Here is a 16,260-nt window from a genome sequence, read left to right as displayed (position 1 = left end):
GCACAAAGTGCAAGGAGAGGGACAGAATGCTCCGATCCCAACCTGAGAGAGCACGGGACAAGCATCAAAATAAAGTCTATGACCAAGTGTGAGACGAGCCTTAATCATTATTAAAAATAAAGATTGTGACCATGTATTTTCCTTTTCTATGTATGCACCATGTATTTTCTTCTTCCAAGTGGTGCAGGGGTGTTGGACCCCCTCCGTGCTTGGATGTGAATATAACCAAATTTTATGGGCCAGTAATTCCGGTCCCAACGCGTGAGCACGGACGGGGTACTCACGCGTGGGCCCGTTGGAAGTGCCGGATTTCAGCATGCACAGCGCATGCGCGGGAAACCGGCATTTCCTCCAAGGGGTTCAGAGGTCCAACGCGTGCGCACAGGACTCTGCGCGCACGCGTTGAACTTCCTTCCTTTTGACAGGTTTGCCCGTGTGTAAGGGCCTGAACTTTTTAGACATATAAAAAGAAGGCATAAGGACTTGATTATTTAAGATAAGTGGTCTATTATTTAAAATTAGAAATTTTTTTCCACAGCTTTATTGTTTTTAAGGACTTTACAGTAAGGTAAGTTTATTTTTAGACCCGATTTCTTAAAAAATTATTTTTTCAAAAATTTGATTAATTGTTTAAAATAGTTTTTTAAAGTTATTTATAGTTTATTTAATTATTGGGATTTTTTAAAATTTTTATTTAAAGTTAAACTAGTCTTTTTGGCGCCTGTACTTTTCATGAGTTTGACAGTTCTTACTATCAAACTCATGAATGAAGTTTCCCCTCCCCTGATTGGCTGCACAGTGCTCACCTGACCCCAGCCGGCACATCGAACTAACTATGCCGCTGGATCAGGTAAGCACAGCGCGCCGACATCTGAACCGGGCCAGTGACAGGAATTCCAAGCAGGCCCAGGCTTCAGATGTCGGCGCACCGGGTGAGTGCACATCGGGGGCTTGCACGCGTGGCAAGCCCCCGCACCTAATTTCTGGGCCTATGTATCTGAACACTACACCTAAAGGGGAATGTGTGTTGTTTTGGGGTTTTAAATAGGTAAAATACAGAGGAAGGTTGACTCTCAGGGATCAGGAATTTTGCTCACCCAGTATGATACTCTAACGAGTAAAGTATCACAGGGTGGACTGTAGGATTCTCAAAATTAACAGATCCCCCAAAAGCCAGTTGTCTGCTGCACTTTTGTCACAACCCCCAAGTAAGTCCAAGGTCTAGAACCAAGGGAGTGGGAGCGATTCGAACTGCACATAAGTCAGAGGTGAAGCTGCCCCCACACACCACCCCCTACAATCTCATTATCCAATGTCATGTCCACCTGTTCTATCTCCATCATAAATACTGAAGCAAAGTAATTATTTAATATTTCTGCCATCTCCCTATCTTTACCTTTGGTATTGCCCTGTCCGTCCCTTTATGGCCCTATTCCCATCCCAACCTTCCTTTTTTTATTGATGTGCCTGTAAAATATTCTACTATTTTGTTTTATGTTCCTTGATAATTTAATTTCATAGTTCCTCTTTGCCTTCCTAATTGTTTCTTTGACTTCTCTCCTAATCCCTTCATATTCTCTCTTATCATGCACTCCTCTGCTGTCTATGTAGTTAATGTATGCCTCTTTCCTTACCCTCAATTGTTTCCTTATGTCTTTATTCATCCATGGAGTCTCATTATTATTTAGTTTGTTCTTTCCTTTTAGCAGAATATATTTTTTCCTGCACTCTGTTGAACACTGTTTTAAATGTTTCCCATTGTCGTTCTACATCGTTGTTTGCCAATATTGTTGCCTATTTTATCTTCCCAAGTTCTATTCTCAGCCTCTCAAAATCAACTTTTCTCCAATCTATTAACTTGGTTTTTGTCATTCTTATGTCCTTCTCTATTGTCATCTTAAAGCATATTATATTATGGTCACTACTGCCTATATGTTCCCCCACTCTTATCTGCACTGGTTCCTTCCCCATTACTAGATCCAATAGCGAATCCTCACTTGTTGGGCTTTTTACATATTCTACATACATTGGAAAACAGTGACAGGATCAGGCAAAGTCAACATGGATTTACAAAAGGTAATTCATGCTTGACTAATCTACTGGAATTTTTTGAGGATGCAACTGGTAGAATAGTTAAGGGAGAACAAGTGGATGTGGTATATTTGGACTTTCAGAAGGCTTTCGATAAGGTCCCGCATAAGAGATTGGCATGCAAAGTTAAAGCACATGGGATTGGGGGTAAGGTACTGACTTGGATAGAGAACTGCTTGGCAGACAGGAAGCAAAGAGTTGGAATAAATGGGTCTTTTTCCGAGTGGCAGGCAGTGACTAGTGGTGTACCGCAGGGTGCTAGGACCCCAGCTATTCACAATATATATTAATGATCTAGACGAGGGAACTAGATGTAATATCTCCAAGTTTGCAGACGACACAAAGCTGGGTGGCGTGTGTGCTGTGAGGAGGATGCCGAGAAACTCCAGTATGATTTGGACAGGTTGGGCGATTTGGCAGATGCATGGCAGATGCAGTATAATGTGGATAAATGTGATGTTTTACACTTCGGTGGCAAAAACAGGAAGGCAGATTATTACCTGAATGGTAATAGATTGGGAGAAGGGGATGTGCAACAAGATCTGGGTGTCCTTGTGCACCAATCGCTTAAGGTAAGCATGCAGGTGCAGCAGGCGGTTAAGAAGGCAAATGGTATGTTGGCCTTCATAGCGAGAGGATTCGAGTACAGGAGCAAGGATGTCTTGCTGCAGTTGTACAGGGCCTTGGTGAGACCACACCTTGAGTATTGTGTGCAGTTTTGGTCGCCTTATCTGAGTTCTTGCCATGTTGGGAGTGCAGTGAAGATTCACCAGACTGATACCTGGGATGGCAGGAATGACGTATGAGGAGAGATTGTGTCGATTGGGCTTATACTCGCCGGAGCTTAGAAGAATGAGAGGGGATTTCATTGAAACTTATAACATTCTAACAGGACCAGACAGACTAGATGCAGGAAGGATGTTCCTGATGGCCGGGGAGTCCAGAACCAGGGGTCACAGTCTAAAGATAAGGGGTAAGCCATTTAGGACAGAGATGAGGAGGAATTTCTTCACCCAGAGAGTGGTGAACCTGTGGAATTCTCTGCCACAAAAGGCAGTTGAGGCCAATTCATTAAATATATTCAAGAAGCAGTTAGATATATTTCTTAAGGCTAAAGGGATCAAGGGATATGGGGAGAAAGCAGGGACAGGGTGCTGAATTTGGATGATCAGCCATGCTCTCATTAAATGGCAGAACAGGCTTGAGGGGCCGAATGGCCTACTCCTGCTCCTATCATCTATGTTTCTATGTTTTGTGAGAACGGAGTCCTGTAGACATTGTAGGAACTCCATTCCCTTACCCCCTTTACCTACCTCTTCTGTCCAATTATTATCGGGGTAGTTGAAATCCCCCATGATTATTATTCTATATTTTTTACTCATTTCTCTAATTTGTCTATATAGCTCTTCCTCCACCTCCCTTCCACTATTAGGTTGTCTGTAGACTGCACCTATTAGTGTGATTGATCCTTTATTATCTTTTATCTCTATCCATATGGATTCTATTTTTGTCTTGCTGATATCTACATCCCTTTTTTCTACTGCCATGATGTTAAGCTTAATAAGTACAGCTACTCCACCTCCCCTTTTTCCCTCTCTATCTTTTCTTTATATGTTATACCCTGCATTGTTTAATTCCCAGTCCTGATTTTTCTGTAGCCATGTCTCAGTAATCCCTACTATGTCTGGTTCCTCCCAATGCATGATTGCCTCCAGCACCCCTGTTTTATTTTGGACACTGTGTGCATTGCTGTACAGACAGTTTAATTAATTTTTAATAGGATTTCCTGTCAATTTATGTTTAACCATCTTTTTAGACTCCTGTTCTATAACATTATTTGCTGCCTTGCCGTCAATGTCCTCCCTTACTTTATTCTTTCCTGTGCTCACTTTTCCTGTTTTGTTTATATTTAGGCTGCTTACATTTCTTGTAGATCCCTCCCCCCCTTCTTACTAGTTTCCACCTCCCTGGTTACCCTTTCCGCGAGGACATGGGTCCCATCCTGGTTCAGGTGGAGCCCCTCCCATCAGTACAGCTCCTTCCTGTCCCAGAACTGGTGCCAGTGTCCCATGAAAAGGGAACCCTCTTTCCCACACCAGCCCTTTAGCCACGTGTTAATTTTCCTGATCTGTCTGCTTCTATGCCAATTTGCATGTGGCTCGGTGTAGGGAGTTTGCAAAATTCCCCCACCTCGCCTGCTTTCCGAATCAAACAAAGTTGGCCACTTTTTAAATGTACAAAATGGAGTTCTGGGACACGTGACCAGAAAGCTGCTGGAAGTGAGTCATTTTTCTCCCCAGCAACAAGACTGGAGACAGGGCCTGGAATTCCACAGTCCCTATGTGGATTCCAGGCCAGACATGGAATTGAATATGTAATAGCAAGTCGCCAGTAGGCCGGTAAGAACAATGAACCTGGCTGCACTGCAATCAGGGTTAAGCTAGTTAAAACGATCATCGGGCCCATCCTAACAGATCCAATCATATCAGAAACCGTTTTAGAGGACTAGGCACCAGAGATACCATTGTGTGACTGAAACCAAAAACAATGAGGGCCGGTGATAAGGCCGTTAGTGGGAAATCGGCCGTTTTGCAGCCATTTACAGTTAACGAAGTAACCTGGGACACCTCTCGATCTGGGGGAGGCAAGGCAGATCGAGAGAGTATAACTGTTTTTAGTAAGCAGACAGAAAGGGCAGTTGGAGACACTTCGACTTGGAACGCACTTCGGGAGAGACAGCTTCTACACTTCACTTCGATTTCATCCTGGGACTTCGCTGCAAAAGGGAAACTTCAAGGACTCTACTGGGAGAAGCAGTCTCCAAGACGGGGAAGGCTATGCGCAGCAGGCCCATGCTTTGGTAAGCAGGCGAAGCTCCCGGTCCATACTGCCTCCCGATTTAAACCTGACTGTTCCCCCCCCCCACCCCGTGCCCACCACCTCAGGCAGGGATTCAGAGTGGAACCAGGAAGACACGGGACGGAGTGCACCATCCTGGTACGGACCGGAGCCCAGAGCGGGCCTCACTAAACGGCGCAGCCCGGTCCAGGAGGGAAGCCTTTTCGCCAGCCAAGGGGGAAGATCCACTACCTGACTGACGGGAGAGTGTGTGGCCAGTGCACACTGAACTTTACCAGGCCAGACCAACTAAAGCTGCAGTCCCAGGACAACCTAAAGGCCTTTGTTCCAATGCGTTGGGTGAGCATGAGAGTCTGACCCCCCTTTAGTTCGACCTAGGTTAGGGATAGTGTAGGAGGTGGGGATAAGGCTAAGGGGAGTGTTAATGTGTGATACCCCTCGATGTGTCGTACTCCTTCCCGCACTCGCGTGCCCTCTGTTTTGAATATATAGTGTTCCCTTTCTTTTTCTTTTTAAAGTGTATAGAGCTGTAGCCTTGGCTTAGTATCGTTGAACCAATTAATTTCTCTGCTTGCCTGTTTTGTTTTATTTTTCTCTCAATAAAACCGTTATTATTTTAACCTTTCACCTGCTTGTCTGTCTCGAGCTTGTTATTCTGCGCATCAGCTGCCTGGTAGGATCCCAGTGTCAGAACTAAGTGGGAGTGTGGGGACACCTCGAAAACGTCCACTGGGTCAGGCCCGGGCCAACCCGACCACCCAACCAACAACCCCTACAAAATGGCGACCGCGGCAGGACACTGGGCACAGGCATCTGGTGTTGTAGATGGCGAGTCGAATGAGACAAGCTTGATGGACGAGAGAATCTCGGACTATGTGTTCAGGAAGGTGAATCTCACTAAGAAGTGGATCACCGCTCTGCTGAACGCTGGCCATCCGGTGGACGCCGCAGCTCAGTGGACGCAGGGGAGGGAACACAAGAGATCTCTTGAAAAGGCTGTGTGGCTGTGCTGCTACAAAAAGCAGGTACAGCTCCTGGATGGGCTCGTCGCAGCCCAGGCAGCCAGGTTAATGGAGCTGGAACTGGAAGTCCAGGAGAAGGCTCAGGCAGGAGAGAAATTAGTTGTGGCGCTACAGGCTCTCGCACAGGAGAGGGTGCAGCTCTTAGGGGATTATAATTCCCAGTTGGAATACCTGCGGTGTCAAGTCACCAAGGCCAAGGGGAATGAGTTTAGGCTGCGGGACAAAAGTGCCCGCTTGGTAAAGGAAGTAAAAGAACAGGAGGAGAAAGTCAGGGAAGTGAAGGCAGCCTATAAGCTGGCCAGTGAACAGGGGTTCGGGGAAGCTGACCACAGCCCCTGTCAGGAGAAGATAGAGAGTCTTAGCCGAGCCCTCCGGAAGGCAAAGGGCATGGTATGCCTGATGAATCCGAAGGTGCGTCAGGCGGATTTTCTGGGGAACGCGGGTAGGACCATTTCACCATCCCAAGTGGTACCTAGGGAAGCAATAGAGGAAAGAGAGGAAACCGCGCGTCCACCACCCACTACTCCGAGTTTCGGGGAAGTGTGGCACCAAGGGGAGGTGAAGGCGGAGGTGGTCCAAGCCCCGGCTAGGACGGGAGCGGGGCCCATGTGCCCGGCCCGGCAGCTGAGGTTAGGTCCGCCCGCCGAAGGGGAAAGGGAAGGGCCTCTCCAGAACCAGTTTGTGGTCCCTTTTAATACCCAACAGCTTAGGAGTATGGTGAGCCATATTCCAAAGCTCTCCCAGAAGGGAGATCCCTCAATTCATTTTAGGGAGGTAGAGCAGGCAGCCAGCGTCAACGACTGTGATGACGCTGAGCAGGCCAAAATGCTGCTATTTTCCCTAGAAAGCAGCCTCCTCCAGTCCCTCTCTGACGGGGATAAAAGAGGTCAGAGTGGGTACGAGGAGCTCAAGGACGCAGTCTTAGAGGCATTGGGCATGGATGAGGGTAGTCCGTTCTCCCGTGTGGAGAAAACGGTCCAATTGGTGGAAGAGACTCCGCAAGCTTTCGCGGACCAGCTGTGGCCGGTGTACCGGAGAGCTTGCCCAGGGACACCCAACCGGGCGTTCCTGAACGGAGATCTCCTGACCCATTGGCTCCGTTGCTTGGTGGCGAACAGCCTGCCGCAAGTTAGAGCAAAAGCGGAAGTTTGGTTCGACCCCAAGGACCCCGGGGCCACAGAAGCCGGGGTGATCCAACAGCTCACCCTAGCCTACAAGAACGGTCGGGCAGCCGAAGTGCTCCCAGCGAAAGGGAAGCTGCATGAGGCAAAACCCGGGCCGGGTAGGAAGGAGTGGCGCCAGGAAGGGACTACCCCAACACACCCCAAACTTAATTGTTACGGGCGTGGTAAAGATGGCCACTGGCGGAAGGAGTGTAGGAACCCTTGGAAAGAGACCAGGGGGAAGGTGCCCACTGCCCCAGCCCAACCGGCGGGGGCAGGACCCAGCCAGGTTGAGATAATACTGGATGCCGTACGGTCCATATTGTCTGGCCAGGGGAAGGTAGCAATGGCCACCGGCGCTCTTACTCCGGCAGCCCCAGCCAATTCCCAACCCTGACTAGCAAGAACGCAACCGGTCCACCTGTGCTCTGTCCGCTATGACGAGTGGGGGAGACCCCTCGTGGAGATGGAGGTGGAGAGGCTGAAGGGGACCTATCTGCTGGATACGGGAGCATCAAGCACCATAATCTATGCAGATAACCCCACCGCCTCGCCCCTCTCCAGCGGGGTCCCCTACAGTCTATCGGGATTTACAGGGAAGGAACAGGCTGGGTCGGTGTCCATCCCGCTTTCCATCAAGTTGGGACCACTCCACACCACATGGAAGTGCATCCTGATGAGGTGGGAGGTGGAGGGTGGAAGGGGAGTCCTGGGGGCCGACTTCATTGTAGGCCACGGGATTCTGGTGGATCTAAGGAACCACTGCTTGTGGGGAGCAGGTGGAATAAAGGATGGTGAGGTAGTAGTGATCCCGGGAAAGGAAGGGAAGGGGACTCTCTGCACCATGAAGCCAAAGGGTGGCTACGACCTCGGGCTTATGGTCAGTGGTGTCCCCGAGGAGTTTCGGGCATTCGTAAAGGCGCACCTGGCCACGTTTGCCACTCACCAGCACGACTGCGGTAGGGTCACAGGGTTTGAGGTCACGGTAGACGGGGATCCCATGGCCAGACCACAGAAACAGTATAATTTCCCAAGGGAAGCTGAGCCAGACATGGAAGCAGCCATGTCCTCCCTAGTGCAGCAGGGAGTTCTGAGACCTATAGCAACCCACGTGAACTCTCCATTGTGGCCGGTGAGGAAACCGGACGGTGCCTGGAGAGCCACGGTGGACTATCGGGTCCTCAATAGTAACATTCCTGCCTGCGCCCCCACCGTGGCAGCAGTCGCTGACCTAATTGGGAGTATCCCAGCATCCGCGACCACGTTCACAGTACTGGATATTTCAAACGGGTTTTGGTCCATCCCTGTACGGAGGGAGGACCAGTACAAGTTTGCCTTTACGTTTAGGGGGCAACAGTACACTTGGAACTGCTTGCCACAGGGCTTTCACAACAGCCCCAGCATCTTCCATCAGTGCATGGCAGGTAGCATCAAGGAGTTTAGCCAGCACAGACAACTAGCCCAATATGTGGACGACCTACTCCTCTTCACCGATTCAAAGGAGGAGCATGGCCCACTATTGGCCGAGTTGCTGGAGCTGTTAGGGCAGAAGGGGTTTAAAGTTAACCCCAAGAAAGCGCAGATCAGCCGGCAGGAGGTAAAATTCCTGGGCCTGACCGTGCGCGCTGGAGAAAGGGCCATAGATAAGGCCAGGAGGGAGGCAGTGCAAGAGCTACCGATCCCAAAAACAGTATCGGGTGCGAGGTCGTTTCTAGGACTGACCGGTTACTGTCGAGATTTTATTGAGGACTATGCAGCCTCGGCAGCTCCTCTGCTCCGACTCCTGCACAAGGGAGTGGAGTGGCGTTGGGATGAGGAGTGCCAGGCAGCGTTTGTCGGGCTCAAAGAGAATCTGCAGACCGCACCAGCCCTGGGAGCCATAGATGAGGGAAAGGAGTTTTTTCTGGAGGTAGCAGCCAGCGGGGACAGCCTGAGCTCAGTGCTGCTTCAAGAGCGGCACAGCCGGCTGCGGCCCGTGGTATACTCCTCCAGGGTGCTCACTGATGTTGAGAGGAGCTACTCCAATTGCGAGAGGCATCTGTTAGCCACGCATTGGGCTGTGAAGAGGTCCCTAATCTTCACAGGCACCTCTCCCATCACCCTCCTCACGCATCACACGCCGACTCAGATGCTACTGGATGGGAGAATTAAGGATGGGACAGTGAGCAGTGCCCGCATTGCTCGCTGGACCTTGCTCCTCCCCCAGATGGATCTGAGGGTGAAGGGTCTCTGCGAGCCAAAGCTCGCGGCCAATTTGGTCTACCCGGGAACAGCCCATCGGTGTTCCGTAGAAGGGGTTTGGGAGGTGAACATAGGTTTACGAGCCGGGATACATCCCACAGGCCGCGAAATCTATGTTGATGGTTCCAGCACGGTGCCCGCTGGCAAGCGTCTCACGGGATGTGGGATTTATGACCCTACGGCAAGCATTGCCCTGGCAATTAAACTCCCCAGCACCATGAGTGCCCAGCAGGCTGAACTGTCCGCGGTGGTGTATGTCGTTACACACCCCGAAATCTTCCCTACCCCCTACACGATTTGCTCGGACAGCATGTTCACGTGCAACTCGTGTACGGAATATTTGGCCATCTGGTCTCGCCGTGGATACACCTCCGCTGACGGGAGACCCCTCACAGTGAAGCCCTTGCTGGAAAAGATTCTGGCAGCCGTGGGGGAGGAAGGGGACGTGTTCATCCATAAGGTGAAAGCTCATTCCTCCACAGAATAACCAGCAGGCTGACCTGCTTGCCAAGGAGGGTGCCCGCACCGGCACTTTCTGGGATCCATTCGGGTCCGGACCTGTGGCAGCGGTCAGAGGTAGGGACGGGACACAAAGGAGGGTAGCATTAGCCCCGGACCTTAAGTCCGTCCAGGCTCAGGACCCGGCCCTGAAGGCTGTCCTCAGTGCAGTCATTGAGGGCAGGAGGGCAGAGGGGCCGTATGGGACAGCGACCCTCTCCGTTAAAGAGGGCATGCTGTTCAGGGGGGAGCAGTGGATTGTGCCGCAACAACACTGGAGGGAGTTCCTGCAACTGGCCCATGAGGGACCGGGAGCGGGACACCCCGGGCCCGAGGCCACCTGGCAGCGGGTGGAACAGGCGGGATGGTGGCCGGGACTCAGGGAGGACGTCCGCGAGTTCTGTGCAGGCTGTCTCGTGTGCGCTGCAAACAACCCTGACCCCCGGAAAAGGAAGGTGCCCATCGGACACATCAGGCGGGTAGAGGGACCATGGCAGTCGATCCAGGTCGACTACATCGGGCCCCTGCCCACCGCCCAGGGAGGTTTTAAGTACTGCCTAGTCCTGGTGGATGTGTTCACCAAGTGGGTGGAGGCCTTCCCCTGTAGAAATGCCACGGCTCTGGGAACTGCAAGGATCCTAGTCCGAGAGGTGTTCTCACGGTGGGGACTACCACAGCATGTGGAGTCCGACCGGGGGAGTCACTTCACCGGACAGGTGATACAGACGGCCCTTATGCTGTTGGGCATTGAGGGAAAGTGGCATGTAGCTCACAATCCACAGTCATCCGGGATTGTGGAGCGCATGAACCGGACCCTCAAGGAACGGTTGAGAAAGGAGACGGTGGACTCGCCCTGCAAATGGGCCGAGATCCTGCCGTTAGTGTTGGTGGGGATCCGGGCCAGCCAGTCAAAAAGCACGGGGAACTCCCCATAAGAGCTGATGACAGGCCGGGTCATGTGGACCCCCACCCATGTGTTAGCGCCGCTGCTTACGGAGGGGCAACACCGGGAGGTGAATCGGGACAAGTTCGCCCGAACCCTCTATGAGCACCTGAAGCAGGTCCATGGGCAGGCAGCGGGGAACATGGGGAGGCAGCATCAGAGTAACCGATTGCTGCTGGAACTGAAAGGGCACCAAGAATGGGAAGTGGGAGACCAGGTCATGGTCAGGAATTATGCCGGAGTAGGAAGTTTGGAGCCTTTGTACATGGGGCCCTTTAGTGTGGTAGACAAAGCCAGCCCCATGGTGTACGCCGTGAAAATGCCCCGGCGTACAAAGTGGTTTCATATCAACCAGTGCAAGCTGTTTAAGCCAAGCAGGGCTGGACAGCTGGCTGGTCAGGGGTTGGGGAATAGAAATCCCCAGCCCGATATGGGAACCAGGTCACAGACCGCAGCAGGTCTGGTGACGTGTCTGAAGGGAGGAGCCACCGGCGAGTGGGGCGTTCCTCCACTTCTGTGGGAAGTGGCTGAGGGGGAGGAACCCGAGAGCGGCGTCTCCAGCCTCAGCTCGGGTATAGAGGGGGAGGAGCCCGAGGGCAGCGCCTCCGCTCTCAGTTCGGATGAGGAGGGGGGGGAGGCCGAGGAGAGTAGCCCCGACCCTAGCTCAGGTGTAGGGAAGGAGGGACCTGAGGTCAGGAACCCCGCCCCGGACCCTGCGGGTCGCAGCAGTAGGCTGCAGCGGGACGTTTGTCCCAACGGTAGGAGGGGGGGATGGATGCAAGGGAGCGGCAGCCCGAGTCAGGGGACCACCGGCCAGGAAAGCTCCACCCGCCCTCAGGAGGTCTTCCCGCACACCCCAGCCCAAGAAGACGTGGTCACCCATCTTCCATTTGCCCAGAGCCGTCCCGATGATTAGGAAAGCTGAGGACAGGGGTCCCCAGCGGCCGGCCACAGTCCGCGAAGGGGCCATAGGTAGGGACACCGCGGGCCCGCCGGAAGCAATGGCAAGCCGGGGCCCTACCAGGGACTGACTTAGCCGTCCGGAGACGGGCGGCGGATGTATATAGTATATTATAAGTTAAGTTAGGTTTATAAGTTTAGTGGTTAAGTAAGTCTTGTTGCTCACAGTGTATGTGTTTGGGTTCGAGGTCGAGGGACCCAACCACTGCTTAACCCAGGCCAGAGCATCTCCGGAGAGACCTGGCTACATGTTCCTTTTTGTTTTACAGAGAGGCATTCGCGCATGGCAGCTGGCCATCCTGCTCGCCCTAATCGAGGGGAGCAGAGGACTCCGGGGAGACGTAGAAGACTCCCACGTTTTTGGGTGCTCCGGACCGAGAGCTCCGGTAGTCACTGCAGGGAACTGTGAGAGAGGCTCCGAGGGACCCGCCACCTACACCCACCAGGGGCGCTGGCCCGGATGGGTCGGGTCCAATTCCACCCGGTATTCTGACCAGCCCGATTTCACCTACGGCGAGGCATCCCTAGTGTGTCCCACGGTGGAAATAGTGGCTGCGCGTGTGGGAGTCATCGTTGGCAAGAAGGTCTGCCTGACCTGCACCGGAAGGATCCCGGCCGCGCGATGGTGGTGGATCCGCAAGTTAAAGAATGACTTAAAAGACGCTTCATCCACGTGGGTGCGAATGGACAATGACACCCACCGAACTGTCACTGCTACGGCAGAAAGGACAAGTGTCTGTTGGGACAAATGGTGGGAATCCGAGCAAGGGATTTATGTGTGTATGTGGGGATCGAAGGAGGCCTGCCCCGTAGGAATCTCAGTTGTCTTCTCTGCCGCCTGGCAGGACCAGGGGAAGGGGATAAGGTGGGGTTCTCACATACGTTCATGCGTGGTTTTTCAAGGGGCAGCCCCAGTTAAAGCCACGGAACTGGTGGCGCGCACCCGCAAGCCGTTACCCACCAATCCACCTAATAGGACACCCCGGGAAGGGTGCCCTACCACCACTAAGGGACCTGGGAATGGACTGGTACTAGTGCCTACCGATCAGGTGCTGTACCAGGGGGTACACTACGCGGTGGCCTCGGTGATCTTAAATCTCACCGAGGTACGTCTACCCGAGTGGTGCCCCGAGGAAACAGAACTGTTATACCAGGCCCTCTTAAAGGACATGTTCGGGAGGTTTTACGAATTTGATTTTTCTAGTGGGGATAGGACTGAACTTTACACTACACCACGCGAGTTTTTGGGCGACACAGGGAGACAGAGAAGGGGTATTTTGGGTGATACTTTCACCGCGTTTAATACTGGGACTTCTGTCATCAACTCTTTAGACGACATTGAGTTACAGACCCAGATAAATGAGCTGAAAACACAGCTAAAGGGGATTCTCATGGATGAGAACAAAGTAGTGAGCTCGGAGTTGCATGAGGACCAGGCTATGACGGTCCATTTGAAGGAAATCATAGCAGAGTTGGAGAAGCATGCGAAAACGGTAAATGCTCTCATACGGGAGGACAGGAATGCGTCTGACCAAGCAGCGCAGAGCGCGGTGTGCGTACTGTATGGGGCATGGTTACTGGGCGAGGGCCGCAGTAATCTGGAGGACCTGAAACAGGGTTTGGTCCCCTCCTGGATCAGTAACAAACACCTCGCCGCCCTCCACCCGTATGAGAACGCATTGAGCCCGTGCCAACTCCGGCTAGCCTCCGAGGCTTATCCAGTTCCCGTGGACTGTGGTCGGTCTAACCACACAGTCATGGGGGTGGTTGTTAGGATGCCGGTCATGGGTAGGACAGCCCGACCCGCACCGGTGTACAGGGTGGAGAATATTGGAGTGATCCAAGGGGGTGCGCACATTCAATTCGCCGCGGTCCCACCTTACGTCATCAAGTGGGAGCACGAAATGACAGGCACGGACCTTTCAGGGTGCCGGAGCCGGGGAGCACACATAATCCTGTGTCCCCAGCACTTGAATGCCTTTTTAAGACCGCAGTGTGGGTTCAGAGCTGCTGGCGCGAAGCCTATAAATTGCACCACGGAGGCGATGGCATAAGGTCACGTTCCCCCCCAGGTGGCATATATAGGAGGTGGGTCCTACTGTGTCACCACCGGCGCGTCCCACTACCGGCACAGACAGCACAGCTGGTGTGCGGTGAGTGATAGCAGTTTCTGTTTCAAACCCGAGGCAGAAGTTCAAGTGGCCCAGGAACGAATTGTCCCCATCCCGGAGCCCTCCACCGTTCACCTCACTGTTAAAGAGAATGTAACCAACTTGTTATAGTATGTAGCACACTTCGGCTACGAGATTCCCCCTCTCCCTGAACACCTCGCAAAGCTACTGAAGGCCCAAGTGGTTTCCCAAAAACACTTTTACACCCTAGAGCAAAAGACGATAGATATAGGGTCCAAGATTTTGGATATAGCGGTTCCACCGTGGTGGGACATTTTTGAGAGTATAGAGGTCCCCTCGTGGATCCGTCTGGCCTCCCACATCCTGGTGGTGTGTCAGATAGGGATCGTACTGTACCTAGTCTGCGTGCAGTGTAGAGGGAGGGGTCGGTTGACACAGTTCCGCAATCAAAGAACTTGGCAGGAACACTACGTGGGAATCAACGGGGATTCGTCTGCGTAAACCCTCCAAAGGGACTCTCCGTACTATGAGAATTCTTGCGGCGCGGTTGTTAATAAAGATTGTGAATGATGAATGTACCGAACTGAGCAGGGACGTCGGAGCCCCTCCATGTTTGGATGTAAGTAATGTAATGTACTTGGTGATTTTTCCTTTTCTAGCTGCTTGTGTACACCACAGTCTCGCGTTATGGGAAGTGCGATGTATCGCGGGTATCTGTAGAGGGGAGAGATTAATCTAAGGGGAAGGTCGACTAAGGAGGGCCAGAATTATGATACGTAATGGAATTTTCAAGAAAAATTATTATGTATCACAGGGGGGTGTAGAGAGTTTGCAAAATTCCCCCACCTCGCCTGCTTTCCGAATCAAACAAAGTTGGCCACTTTTTAAACGTACAAAATGGAGTTCTGGGACACGTGACCAGAAAGCTGCTGGAAGTGAGTCATTTTTCTCCCCAGCAACAAGACTGGAGACAGGGCCTGGAATTCTACAGTCCCTATGTGGATTCCAGGCCAGACATGGAATTGAATATGTAATAGCAAGTCGCCAGTGGGCCGGTAAGAACAATGAACCTGGCTGCACTGCAATCAGGGTTAAGCTAGTTAAAACCATCATCGGGCCCATCCTAACAGATCCATTCATATCAGAAACCGTTTTAGAGGACTAGGCACCAGAGACACCATTGTGTGACTGAAACCAAAAACAATGAGGGCCGGTGATAAGGCCGTTAGTGGGAAATCGGCCGTTTTGCAGCCATTTACAGTTAACGAAGTAACCTGGGACACCTCTTGATCTGGGGGAGGCAAGGCAGATCGAGAGAGTATAACTGTTTTTAGTAAGCAGACAGAAAGGGCAGTTGGAGACACTTCGACTTGGAACACACTTCGGGAGAGACAGCTTCTACACATCACTTCGATTTCACCCTGGGACTTCGCTGCAAAAGGGAAACTTCAAGGACTCTACTGGGAGAAGCAGTCTCCAAGACGGGGAAGGCTATGCGCAGCAGGCCCATGCTTTGGTAAGCAGGCGAAGCTCCCGGTCCGTACTGCCTCCCGATTTAAACCTGACTGTTCCCCCCCCGCCCCTCGTGCCCACCACCTCAGGCAGGGATTCAGAGTGGAACCAGGAAGACACGGGACGGAGTGCACCATCCTGGTACGGACCAGAGCCCAGGGCGGGCCTCGCTAAACGGCGCAGCCCGACCCAGGAGGGAAGCCTTTTCGCCCAGCCAAGGAGGAAGATCCACTACCTGACTGACGGGAGAGTGTGTGGCCAGTGCACACTGAACTTTACCAGGCCAGACCAACTAAAGCTGCAGTCCCAGGACAACCTAAAGGCCTTTGTTCCAATGCGTTGGGTGAGCATGAGAGTCTGACCCCCCTTTAGTTCGACCTAGGTTAGGGATAGTGTAGGAGGTGGGGATAAGGCTAAGGGGAGTGTTAATGTGTGCTACCCCTCGATGTGTCGTACTCCTTCCCGCACTCGCGTGCCCTCTGTTTTGAATATATAGTATTCCCTTTTTTTTTCTTTTTAAAGTGTATAGAGCTGTAGCCTTGGTTTAGTATCGTTGAACCAATTAATTTCTCTGCTTGCCTGTTTTGTTTTATTTTTCTCTCAATAAAACCGTTATTATTTTAACCTTTCACCTGCTTGTCTGTCTCGAGCTTGTTATTCTGCGCATCAGCTGCCTGGTAGGATCCCAGTGTCAGAACTAAGTGGGAGTGTGGGGACGCCTCGAAAACGTCCACTGGGTCAGGCCCGGGCCAACCCGACCACCCAACCAACAACCCCTACATCGGGCAGTAACCCAGAGATTATTACCCTCGAGGTCCTGCTTTTTAATTTAGAGCCTA

The 16,260-nt window shown here is 52.1% G+C and overlaps 1 protein-coding gene across 1 annotated transcript; it reads left to right on the top strand.

The window, feature by feature from the left end:
- Positions 1–1,031: 1,031 nt before the first annotated feature.
- LOC147120568 (uncharacterized) lies at positions 1,032–16,050 on the top strand. The gene is made up of 2 exons (XM_085986669.1): positions 1,032–5,289; positions 12,047–16,050. The coding sequence occupies exons 1-2, from the start codon at positions 5,281–5,283 to the stop codon at positions 13,829–13,831; spliced, it is 1,794 nt and encodes a 597-aa protein (XP_085842795.1). The 5' UTR covers positions 1,032–5,280; the 3' UTR covers positions 13,832–16,050.
- Positions 16,051–16,260: the final 210 nt, after the last annotated feature.

Source organism: Somniosus microcephalus, chromosome 4, assembly GCF_052327205.1.
Source record: "Somniosus microcephalus isolate GS21.2 chromosome 4, FLI_Smic_1.0, whole genome shotgun sequence".
NCBI classification, from domain to species: Eukaryota; Metazoa; Chordata; class Chondrichthyes; order Squaliformes; family Somniosidae; genus Somniosus; species Somniosus microcephalus.
This window is presented reverse-complemented; position numbering and strand designations above follow the sequence as displayed.